The sequence below is a fragment of the Herpailurus yagouaroundi genome, unplaced genomic scaffold (genome assembly GCF_014898765.1).
Source record: "Herpailurus yagouaroundi ecotype Mexico unplaced genomic scaffold, PumYag 77, whole genome shotgun sequence".
Classification (NCBI taxonomy): domain Eukaryota; kingdom Metazoa; phylum Chordata; class Mammalia; order Carnivora; family Felidae; genus Herpailurus; species Herpailurus yagouaroundi.
The window spans coordinates 95,395,773-95,409,225 of record NW_024412388.1 but is presented as its reverse complement, the minus strand read 5'-3'; the positions used below and the strand labels follow the sequence as shown (position 1 = coordinate 95,409,225).

At 39.4% G+C, this 13,453-nt stretch overlaps 1 protein-coding gene across 1 annotated transcript; it reads right to left on the bottom strand.

The window, feature by feature from the left end:
• Positions 1-1,248: 1,248 nt before the first annotated feature.
• On the bottom strand, positions 1,249-2,202 carry LOC121017951 (olfactory receptor 11A1-like). The gene has a single exon (XM_040456491.1). The coding sequence runs from the start codon at positions 2,200-2,202 to the stop codon at positions 1,249-1,251; it is 954 nt and encodes a 317-aa protein (XP_040312425.1).
• Between the last annotated feature and the right edge of the window lie 11,251 nt (positions 2,203-13,453).

The following is a 13,453-nucleotide window of genomic DNA, read 5'->3' as shown; positions in this document are numbered from 1 at the left end:
TTCCCACCAGAGTGGCACATTTGTTACAATCAGTGAGCCTACACTGACACATCATTATCCCCCAAAGTCCATAATTTCATTAGAGTGCACTCTTGACATTGTACATTCTGTTGGTTCTGCAAAATGTATAATGGTGTGTATCCACTTTGTAGTATCATACAGAATAGTTTCACTGCCCTAAAATCTTATGCTCTCTATTTATCTCTCCTGCAGCCCTAACCTCTGGCAACTACTGATCTTTTTACTATCTCCACCGTTTTGCCTTTTTTCAGAATGCCCTACAGCTGGGATCATATAGTATGTAGCCTTTTCAGATTGGCTTCTTTCACTTAATTATACCTACTTACGGTTTCCTCCAAGTCTTTCAGATCTTGATAGCCCATTATTTTTTAGCATTGAATACTGTTTCATTGTCTGCATGCACCATGGTTTATTTTTCCATTTTCCATTGAAGGACATCTTGGTTACTTCAAAATTTGGGCAATTATGAATAAAGCTTCTATAAACATCCATGTACAGTGTTTTGTGTAGACACGAGTTTTAAGCTCGTTTCGGTAAATACCAAGGAGTGTGATTACTGGATTGTATGACAAAAGTGTACTTAGTTTTGTAAGAAATTTCCAAACTGTCTTTTAAAGTGGCTGTACCATTTTGCACTCTTGCCAGCAGTGAATCAGAGTTCCGGTTGCTCCACATATTCACCAGCATTTGATGTTGTCAGTGTCCCAGATTTTGGCCATCTAATAAGTACATAGTAATCATCTTATTATTTTTAATTTTGAATCACAAGTGTAATTTTATATTTATATATGTAGCTTTATGTTAGTTATTTGATTAATGTTTGTCATCCCCTTATAGCCTGTGGGTTCAGTGGAAGCAAGGACTGCCTCTGCTTTTGTTTATTTTATCACCTATATGTAGTACAGTGCCTCGAGCATAGTAGACCTCAATGAATATTTGAATAAATGAGCAACCAACCTTAGCAGCTCATTTTGAGGCTGAGCTTTTACACAAAAGATGCAGGTCTACTGAAGATAATGGAGCAGAACCTGACCTATGTAGACCATTCATGGGACACCAGTTCACCTGAGGCTGTCAGAACTCAGCAGCATCCATAGCCATGCTCAGAGGTATCTGATCATCTGGCTTTAATAACTCCTGGGGTAGTTATTGCCTTTTATGTAGAATCTAAATTACTCAATCCAATTAATCATCCCTTGGGCAAATATAGAACTTTTCCTTTTTGCATCATCCAAGGAGGAAACTTGGCTTCTTACTCAAGCACATCTTCAGGGCTTCGCGGATGTCTCTGTTTCTCAGGCTGTAGATGATGGGGTTGAACATGGGTGTCAGGATGGTGTAGAGCAGAGAGAATCCTTTGCGCAAGAGCTGTGAAGAATTGGCTGAAGGCACGAGGTACGTGGCAATCAGTGTCCCATAAAACACCGTGACCACAGTGAGGTGGGAGGAGCAGGTGGAGAAAGCCTTTCTCCGCCCTGTGCCAGATGGAATTCTTAGGATGGCAACAAGAATGCAGGAGTAGGAGGCTGTGATGAGGAGAAATGGAACCAGAGTCACTGCAGAAGAGGTGGCATAAGCAATGGTCTCGGTCAGTGAAGTGTCCATGCAGGAAAGATGGACCAGAGGAGTGAAGTCGCAGAAGAAGTGATCAATTTCATTGGGTCCACAGAAGGTTAGTCTAGACAGTAGGACCATAGTAATTGCTGTGAGGAGGAAGCAGCAGAGCCAAGAACTGGAAGCCAGCTTAATGCAAAGGGGGCCAGTCATGAGGATGGGATAGTGGAGAGGTTGGCAGATGGCCAGATACCGGTCATAGGACATCACAGCAAGCAAGAGACACTCGGTTGCAGCCAGGGATCCAAAGAAGTAGAACTGTGCCAGGCACCCAGCGACAGAGATAGTCTTCTGCTCAGCTATGATGATCAGCAACATCTTGGGGATGATGTTGGAGGTATACCAGATCTCTAGAAAGGACAAGTTCACCAGGAAGAAGTACATGGGGGTGTGGAGGTGATGGCTGAAAAAAACTAGCAGAACAATGAGGATGTTTCCAGAAACGATTAAGATGTAGAAAACTAAAAACGTCATAAAGAGGAAAATATTTAGCTGCCGGATGGAGGAAAATCCTCGAAGCACAAATTCTGCTATGGTTGTTTGGTTTTCCCAGGGTGGGATCACCATGCCTTTGCTTCCCTAGAGCACCCAGCGATAAGACATGCAAAGCACAGAAAGTTCTAGCTTACACATAGACCCTGGGTTGACAGTGGATGATTTTCATTCCCCACTCAGGTTTTTGGAAGATTTTTTATTTGGGTGGAGGAGTATCTTCTTTTTTCCCCCAAAACCTGAAATGGGAAAGAAAAGAATTTGCAATAAGCACTTGTGACTGCTTCAATCCCCCTTCTTCTCCTACCTATCTAGATCTTTTTTTATTAATTTTTTTTAACTTTTATTCATTTTTGAGAGAGAAAGAGTGTGAGTGGGGGAGGGGCAGAAAGAGGGAGACACAGAATCTGAAGCAGGCTCCAGGCTCTGAGCTGTCAGCACAGAGCCCAGCGCGGGGCTCGAACCTACAGACTGTGAGATCATGACCTGAGCTGAAGTCGGACGCTCAACTGATTGAGCTACTCAGGCACTTCTCCTCCCTATACATATCTTCATTTCATCAGGAGCAATGTCAGGCTTCGGGGAAAGCAGGACATGGAATAAAGGGGAAGAAGAATACAAAGGGGAGGAAGGACAAAGTAAAAAGAAAGGAAAGGAAAATTATATGTTCTGTCATCCTGAATGCACTATGGTGGCTTGGGGAGTTATGTAAAGAAAAAAATATCTAAAAGGAAGGTAGAAGTAGTAGAGAGTTTGTGAACTCTCAAACATTCCAGAGTTTGTGAACTCTCAGATGGACCTAGAGAATCAAGGACTCAGGACAAAGAACCCTTTCCCCCCTCCTCAAGTACTGGTTATGTGCAGAGAAACAGCCCCCATCATGCCTACTATGAATTTTTCTCCTTTTCAGCTTCTTAGTGACTTGAGAGATAAATTTCTTATTTCTGTTACCGTTTCCATAGCCCGAGCAAGAGAAAATCAGGTGAGTGTGAGGTTTGAGATTCTCTTGATTCTGAGGTCAGTGCTTGTGCTGGTGTAATGCAGAGGCAGGAGTGTTTTTCACTCACAATTTGAAAAAGATAAAATCGGGTCATTAAAAAGATTTTATGTCGGGCAGCAGTAAATGGGAAAAGAAGATTCAGAACCAGGGGGGGCCTAACGCATGGTGTGCAACCAGCCAATTGAGTGTAAGGTAACCTCAGGTTCTTCTTTTGAATGAGATACAAAGGCCCAGGTCTCCTCCTCAATTCCATCTTGGTCTAAGTCATAGGCCCTCCCCCGAAGTTCAAGATAGAGAACCTGCTCAAGAAAGTCTGTTATCCTCAGAGCCTGAGGCTGAAACCATGTGACTATTCCCAACACCCTTGTACTGGATGTGTTACATTCTTAACATAGTTGTGGAAGGACCCTCCTGCTGCAGGTGGAGATGGGAAACCCCACATGCAGGGACAGAAAGTACTATGTGAGGGTAATAATGAAGTTATCAGAGTAGCCGGAGAGTCCTATACAAAGTCCAGGGTGCTGCTCTGTAAGGGTCACATTTGAACAAGTTGTTTAACTTCTCTGAGACACAGTTTCTCATCTGTGAAATGGGATACCAGGAAGGAGAAAAACTTAACATGTGCCTAGCATGGGAAAAAAAACATAAATACAAAGATTGTGAAATCACATTACTTAAGTTTACCAAGAAATTGCCTCTGCTTTGAAGAAAGCATTGGCAACAAATCCCAGTTTGTTTTGCCACATACTGCAGTGTTTGTGCATGTAATTTTGTGAGTAATTAAGCTCTTTCAGTGATCTCATATCATACTAACAGCTTTTGGCAGTACACGAGTTCCATTTTAAAATCGACCCAGTGTCCCACCATTCTGTGGGGCCCTAGTTTTCTAGCTTTCCACGTGGATCACAGAACTAACCTGGAACTTGCGGTGAGCAGTCGCCAGGACTGGTGATGCGCACTCTGAGCCCATTGAGTGTAGCACGGGGAAGGCACAGAGACACAAGTTCTCTCCATCCCCTGCAAAGCACAAATAAGGATCTGAGATGTCAGAAGGAGGGCTTCGGTTCTGAGAGCACAGCCAGACTCATGGATGTTGCTGCTATTGCTGCCGATGAGGACGTTATTACTCGATCCCAGGCACTGTCCTAAGTGCTGAAAAATGTAACTGTCATCACAACAACCCTCTGTGGTGGGTTATTATCCTTACTTATTATTCACAGAGAAGTTAAATAACTTACCCATGGTCATCAGCTAGAAAGCGGCAGAGATGAGATTCAGATTTGCTCTCAATCCCTCACTCCTAACCGTGAGCACTGCTGCTCAGGGGGCCGGAGTACATTGGCTAGTTTGCATAGTCTCACAGAGGCGGGAAGAGGAATGTTTCCATGAAGCAGCCTATCATACAGGTTTTGACTTCAGGGAGAGTGAGTTTGCCTTTGTTGTTGATGAGGGAGCCGTTCCAGAAAGGGTCACAAACTGACAACCTTTTCTACCTGTCTCCTGGACTTGCTTTCACACTGCTACTTTTATGCTCTTTCTCTATAATCTTAAAAAACCTGGTCAGTTTATTACCTTAAAAAAATCCAAGAACACTTTTGAGAATGTGCCCAGAGAATTATCACTTCCCTTCCACCAGTCAGTTGCATTTATGCTGCAGGACTGCTGCACCAGCTGGATGCAATGTAGAGGCATGACGAAGGAGGGAAAGCCAGTGAAAGATAGGACAGAACTAACTAGCGAAGCCTTGTTGAGAGCACAGGCTCTAACGCTAAATAAATAGGCCTAGATTCCAATCCCCGCTCAACCACGAAGATATGTAGGCAAAGGCATTTTATAACCTTTAAGGGGAGAGGAACTCTGCTACCTCCAGGGGATGAAAATGAGGATTTATAGGGCAGCAGAGAGGTCGATGACACTGGCCTCCCTCCCCTGACATGCAGCCACTATCTCTTGCTCTGTCTCCTTAGCAGGGTGAGGAAATCGTGCCCCTATGTTAGCTCTGCTTCTCTATGCTGCTGGACTCCATAGCCACAAGTCCAAACAACACAGTATGTCCGTAATTCGTGTTGGTACAGGGCTGGGTCCAGAGTAAGTGCTCAGTAAGTGGTAGAACTTTCTTCCTTTCCCCTCCTCTCCTCTTCACCTCTTCCTCTTCCATTCCCTCTTTTTTTTCCCAGTTATGTCAGCACAGTTAGTGCTACCTGAACATAGAAGATATCTGCTTCCCTTCACTAGAAGTGTTCAACAAGAATAAATTATGAGGACAATTAAAGAAGATGTAAGCATTGGAGAATTATTTGGATTTGATGAGTTTTCATGCCCCTTCCAGATGTGTTTCTAATTGGGAAACATTTCATTCCCCCAAGACACACACATACAGAAAGTTTGTAGGAAAGAGAAGAGGCTTATCACAAAGCAAAGTAAAAACAATACTCAGTGAATAATCACGGATTTTTCTGCCTTCACTAACAACAACAACAACAACAAAAAACACCCCAAAACATGGGAGGGCAGGAAGTGACTCGGGTGCTCTCTGAATAGGATCCTTTCTCTTAGCTGAATTCAGGCGTCAATCAACTAACCAATTAATTCAGCCAACATTTGGCTTATTGATAAGGGCTCTTGACTCTTGCTAGCTGCTCATTAATTCAGGTGAACAGTTGGTCAACCAGATAGACAAATAGTTTGATTCTGTTACTAACCTGATGATTGATTTAGTGTGCTAGGGAATTGTACCCCTGGCCTTATGTAGCAAAGAATAGACCCAAAACAGGAATCACTGAAGCGTATGCCAGCAGAATAGATGAGTTTTACCTGTCAGTGCCTCAGAGTGGTCCCCTTCTACTTTGGGGAGCCAGGCCATAGAGACAATGACATGTCTCTCTCCCTTGGATTCAAAGAATTGAGCTAAATATCTGAAATCCTGCTTTTATCCAGAAAGCTACCCCCCTGTGCACTTGCCAGAAACCTAAATTGGGGTTGTCTTTCCACATGAACCAAGGAGGCCAGTTGAATTTTGTCCCCATCTTTCAACCTTCCTCTGTGTAAACTTGAATTCCCTTTGTGGGCAAAGACATCACCTCCCCTGATCCTGGTGCTCATGGGCATTTCCCAAATGACTCTGCTGGCGAATTGCTGTTTATTTTGCAAATTATGTGAAACCAAGTAACCTTCACCTTAGAGGAAATCTCATTTTTTCCTTTGCTTTATATTAATCTTCTACTTTAAAAAAATTTATTTAAATTTTAGTTAGTTAACATACAGTGCAATATTCGTTTCAAGTTAATCTTCTACTTTAATGATGACTATTCATATTTATGTTACCTGTATAAAGAGCTTTAATTTAGTGATGAAAAATGCATGATTATGTTAGGCTTGGGGATAATGGATTAAAATAGTATTTTGAAAGGAATATTCAATTTTTTTCTACCTTCTGGAAAAAAAAATTACTGTGCATTTCCTCATTGTATAGGCTTGGTAGAGAACTTAAACCAATATCTATGGTAGTAAACATTGTCAAAGCCATTAATTAGGATTCTAAAGAACTTGTGTCCTCCTTGATTCCTGTCATTTATTAAAAATTGTAACTGAGGCTGGCCCTGTTCTAAGAAATGTAAGTTTGTGATTGGCAACCTTCTGGAATTAAAGTGATCATCTACTGACAGCATTAACAGACTAAAGAGAGATTTGCTCAAGCTAACAAATTAATGCAGCTTGTTCAATAAGCATAACAAATAAAACAGTAAAATAATCAATGAATTGAAATGACCTCATTTGTTCTTCAGAACTGAAGTATTTTCTTTATGATATAGTACCCAAACTTCCTGAAACCTTGGTATCCACCACAGTTTGAACTCATGAATGAATACCTATCTGAATGTATGAGGCTTCTGGGTAGGATGTCCTCATTGAAATCTACTAAGTAACCACTGTATGCCGGGCTTTGTGCTAAGCCTATAGTATCTGTAATCCTCACAATCCTTGTGCATATTGCCCATCATACAAATAAGGAAATCCAGGTTTTGAGAGATGAAGTGACTTGTTCAAAATTACCCAAGCAGAAGAATGTGAGGAGACTGGGATTGGACCAAAAGCTCCGTGAGGACAAAGCATGTCTATTTTCATCACTGTTCTATCTGCCTGAGAGACTGGCACATAGTAAAATTTATAATAAATATATTAATACTTATAAATATTATAAATGTTTTATTAACACTTGTGAAATTTTGGGGGCACCTGGGTGGCTTGGTTCATTAAGGGACCTACTTTGACTCAGGTCATGATCTGATGGTTCGAGAGTTTGAGCTGACAGCTCAGAGTCTGGCTCCTGCTTAAGATTCTGTGCCTCCCTCTTTCTCTACCCCTCCTTCTCTCTCTGTCTCTCTGTCTCTCTCTCTCTATCAAAAATAAATAAACATTAAAAAATTACAAAATATATTTATAAAATTTTAATATAAAATGTAAATAATATTTATAAATCAAAATAAATAGGTGAGCAAATGTCTGCCTTCAGATGCAGTGTTGTTTTTATTTTAGCAAGCCCCTTCCTCCAAATTTCACAGGAGGTGAAATTTCATGGTACCATTACTCTGTCAAGTTAAAAAGGGGGTCTAGAGCAGGCAGTCTTTCCCTTGCTGTCCTGCCTGCTGCTCCCTTGCATTGTATTCGATAAACTTCTATCTCTTTTAAAAAAGGCAGGCGTAAGGGGCTCTAGTACCTGAATTGAGACTGAATAGGTAATGGAAGCAGTTCTTGGTGCCAGTATTTTTTTAATGTTTATTTATTTTCAGAAAGAAAGAAAGAGAGCATGTGAAGCAGGGGCAGAGAGCAAGAGAGAGAGAGAGAATCCCAAGCAACCTCCACGCTGTCAGCACAGAGCCCCACGCAGGGCTCCATCCCACCAACTGTGAGTTCACGACCTGAGCCAAAATCAAGTGCTGAACACTTAACCAACTGAGCCACCCAGGCACCCCTAAAAATTTTCTTAAATGGAAAATTATACCTTAAAAAACAAAAGACCACTGATAAAAACAGCAAAGGTTATTTAGAACAAGACCATTTAGAGTCCCATTTCAGTATTTAAGTCAATTAGTTATTTTGCAGAAAGCCCACTTTACAATTTCTAAGAGGTTTTGAACCCATTTTCTACTTTTTAAAAGAAAAGATATTTATTTTTTGGCCATCAAGACACTGATCCAAAATTATTCAACAATACAAGCTTCGTAATAAAATGAATTCAGTAAATTTACAGGACAAAAAGTTAACACACAGCAATTGGTTATGTTTCTATACACTAATAATGAAGTAGAAGTAAGAGAAATTAAGAAAACAGTTCCATTTACAATTGCACCAAAAAGCATAAAATACTTAGGAATAGGAATAAACTCAGCTAAGGGAGTGAAAGACCTGTAATCTGAAAACTGCAAGCATTGATGAAAGAAACTGGAGATGACACAAACAAATGGGAAGATATTTCATGCTCCTGGATTGGAATAATTAGTATTGTTAAAATGTCCATACTACCCAAAGCAATTTATAGATTCAGTGCTAGCCCTATCAAAATACCAACAGCATTTTTCACAGAACTAGAGCAAATAATACTAAAAGTTTTATGGAAACACAAAAGGGCTTGAGAAAGAAGAACAAAGCTGGAGGTATCACAATCCCAGATTTTAAGACATACTCTAAAACTATAGTAATGAAAACAATATGGAACTTGCACAAAAATAGAAACAGATCAATGGAACAGAATAGAGAGCCCAGGAATAAACTGACACTTACATTGTCAACTAATCAACGACAAAAGAGGCAAGAATATAAAATGGGGGAAAGATAGTCTCTTCAATAAAGGGTGTTGGGAAAACTGAACAGTTACATGCAAAAGAATGAAAGTGGGCCACTTTCTCACACCATACATAAAAATAGACTTAAAATGTATTGAAGACCTAAAGGTGAGACCTGAAACCATAAAACCCTTGAAGAAAACAGGCGCTAATCTCTTGGATGTTAGCCTTGGCAACATTTTTCTAGATCTGTCTTCTCAGATAAGGAAGACAAAAGCAAAAATAAAACTATTGGGACTACTCTAAAATAAGAGCTTTTGCACAGCAAAGCAAATCATCAACAAAATGAAAAGGTAACATACTGGATGGGAGAAGATATTCACAAATGATATATCCAATAATGGGTTAATATCCAAAATATGTAAAGAACTTACACAACTCAACACCAAAAAAGCAAATAACGCAATTAAAAATGAGAAGAGGACCTGAATAGATATTTTTCCAAAGAAGATATATAGATGACCAACAGACATGAAAGATGCTCAATGTCAGTAATTATCAGGGAAATACAAATCAAAATCATGAGATATCACATTACATCTGTCAGAATGGCTAGAGTCAGAAACAAAACAAAACAAAGAAAAAATAGGAAATGACAAGTGTTGGCAAGAGTGTGAAGAAAAGGGATTCTTGTGCACTGTGGTGGAAATGTAAATTGGTGCATCCATTGTGGAAAACAGTATGGAGGTCTCTCAAAACATTAAAAATAATACCAGGACACCTGGGTGGCTCAGTTGGTTAAGCATCTAACTCTTGATTTTAGCTCTGGTCATGAGCCAAATGAGTCACACAGTTTGTGAGTTTGAGCCCCACATCCAGCTCTACATTGACAGTGTAAAGCAATAAAGACTACAAAGCATCAGAGAATATCATCAGAAACACCAACTCTACAGGTAACACAGTGGCACTAACTTCATATCTTTCAATAATCACTCTGAATGTAAATGGACTAAATGCTCCAATCAAAAGACAAAGGGGATAAGAATGGATGAAGAAAAAATACATCTATATGCTGCCTCCAAGAGACTCATTATAGACTTGTAGATGGAAAGTGAAGGGATGCAGAACCATCTATCATACTGATGGACATGAAAAGAAAGCCAGAGCAGCCATACCTATATCAGACAAACTAGATTTTAAAACAAAGACTGTAACAAGAGACGAAGAAGGGCATTATATCTTAATTAAGGGGTCTATCCATCAAGAAGATATAACAAATGTAAATATTTATTCCCCCAACTTGTGACACCCAAATATATAAATCAATGACAAACATGAGGAAACTCATTGATAATGATACTACAATAGTAGGGGACTTTAATTCCCCACTTACAGTAACAGACAGATCATCTAGGCAGAAAATCAACATGGAAGCAATGGTTTTGAATGACACACTGGACCAGATTGACTTAACAGATATATTCAGAAAATTTCACCCTAAAACAGCAGAATACACATTCTTCTTGAGTGCACATGGAACATTCTCCAGAATAGATCACATACTTGGTCACAAATCAACCCTCAACAGGTGAAAAAGATCGAGATTATACCATGCATATTTTCAGATCACAACGCTGTGAAACTTGAGACCACAAGAAAAAAATTGGAAAGCCCTCAAATACATGAAGGTTAAAGAACATCCTACTAAAGAATGAATGGGTTAACCAGGAAATTAAAGACATAATAAAAAATACATGGAAGTCAGTGAAAAGTAAAACACGATAGTCCAAACACGTTGGATGAAGCAAGGGCATTCTTAAGAGAAAAGTATGTAAGCAATTCAAGCCTGTCTCAAGAAGCAAGAAGGGTCCCAAATACACAATCTAACCTTTCAGCTAAGGGAGCTGGAAAAGAAACAGCAAATAAAGGCTAAAGCCAACAGAAGAAGTGAAATAATAAAGATTAGAGCAGGAATAAATGATACAGAAACAACAACAAAACCCAGTAAAACAGATCATTAAACTAATTTGAAAGAATTAACAAAATTGATAAGCCCCTAGCTAGACTTATCAAAAAGAAAAGACAAAAGACATAAATGGATAAAATCATGAACAAAAGAAGAGATATAGCACCCAATACCACAGAAATACTAACAATTTTAAGAGAGTACTATGAAAAGTTATATGCCAACAAACTGGACAATCTGGAGGAAATGGACAAATTCCTAGAAACATACAAATTACCAAAGCTGAAACAGAAGAAATAGAAAATTTGAAGGGACTCATAACCAGCAAAGAAATTGTATCAGTAATAAAAAATCACCCAACTAACAAGAGTCCTGAGCCAGATGATTTCCAGGGGAATTCTACCTGATGTTTAAAGAAGAGTTAATACCTATTCTTCTTAAACTGTTCCAAAAACTAGAATGGAAGGACAGCTTCCAAACTCATTCTATGAAGCCGGCATTACCTTGATTCCAAAACCAGACAAAGAACCCACTAAAGAGTAAAATTACAGGCCAATATCCCTGATGAACATGGTTGCAAAAATTCTTAACAAGATACTAGCAAATCAAATTCAACAGTACATTAAAAGATTTATTCACCACAATCAAGTGGATTTATTCCTGGACTGCAAGGCTGTTCCAATATTTGCGAATCAGTCAACGTGCTACACCATATTAATAAAAGAAAAGCCAAGACCTCTATGAACCACTCAATAGATGCAGAAAAAGCATTTGACAACATGTAGCAAACTTTCGTGATAAAAACTCTTAAGAAAGTAGGGATAGAAGGAACATACCTCAACATTATAAAGGCCATGTACAAAAGACCCACAGCTAATATCATCCTCAATGGGGAAAAACTGAGAGCTTTCCCCCTAAGATCAGGAACATGACAGGGATGTCCACTCTCACCACTATTGTTCCAATAGTACTGGAAATCCTAGCCTTAGCAATCAGACAACAAAAAGATACAAAAGGCATACAAATTGGCAAAGAAGAAGTCAAACTTTCACTCTTGGCAGATGACATCATACTCTGCAAAATCCAAAAGACTCCCCCAAAATCCCGCTAGAACTGACAACATGAATTCAGCAAAGTCGCAGGATATAAAATCATCGTAATCAGTTGCATTTCTGTACACCAATAATGAAGCAGTAGAAAGAGAAATCAAAGAATCTATCCCATTTACAATTGCATCAAAAACCATAAGACACCTAGGAATAAACCTAATTAAAGAAGTAAAAGAGATCTGTATGCTGAAAACTATAGAAAGCTTATGAAAGAAATTGAATAAAGCAAAAAGAAATGGGAAGACATTCCATGCTCATAGATTAGAAGAATATATAATAAAACATCTATACTACCCAAAGCAATCTACACATTCATTGCAATCCCTATCAAAATAACACTAGTATTCTTCACAGAGCTAGAACAAACAATTCTAAAATTTGTATGTGACCAGAAAAGACCCCGAATAGACAGTGTTCAAAAAGGAAACCAAAGCTGGAGCATCACAATTCCAGACTTCAAGCTGTATTACAAAGCTATAATCCTCGACACTATGGTACTGGCACAAAAACAGACACATAGGTCTTAGAACAGAACAGAGAACCCAAAAGTGGAACCACAAATGTATAGCCAACAACAAAGCAGAAAAGACAGAAAAGATGGTCTCTTCAGGAAATGGTGCTGGGAAAACTGGACCATTTTCTTATTCCATACACAAAAATAAACTCAAAATGGATGAAAAACCTAAATGTAAGTCAGGAAACCATCAAAATCCTGGAAGAGAATACAGGCAGCAACCTCTTTGACCTTTCCTGCAACAACTTCTTGCTAGACATGTCTCCTGGGGGCAAGACAAACAAAAGCAAAATTGAACTATTGGGACCTCATCAAGATAAAAATTTGCACAGTGAGGAAACAATCAAGAAAACTAACATGCAGTCTATGGGATGGGAGAAGATATTTGCAAACAACATACCTGATAAAGGGCTAGTGTACAAAATCTATAAAGAACTTACAAACTCCACACCCATAAGACAAATAATCCAGTGAAGAAATGGGCAGAAGTTCGGCATGAATAGACACTTCTCCAAAGAAGACATCCAGATGAAGGACACATGGAAAGATGCTCAACATCACTCATCAGCAGGGAAATACAAATCAAAACCACAATGAGATACCACCTCACACCTGTCAGAATGGCTAACATTAACAACTCAGGCAATGACAGATGTTGGCGAGGATGCGGAGAAAGAGGATCTCTTTTCCATTGTTGGTGGGAATGCAAGCTGGTGCAGCCACTCTGAAAAACAGTATGGAGGTTCCTGAAAAAATTAAAAATAGATCTTTCGTACAACCCAGCATTTGCACTACTAGTTATTCATCCAAAGGATACAAAAATGCTTGTTCAAAGGGGCACATGCACCCCAATGATACAGCAGCATTATCAACAATAGCCAAATCATGGAAAGAGCCTAAATGTATATCAACTGATGAATGGATAAAGAAGATGTGATGTGTGTGTGCGTATAT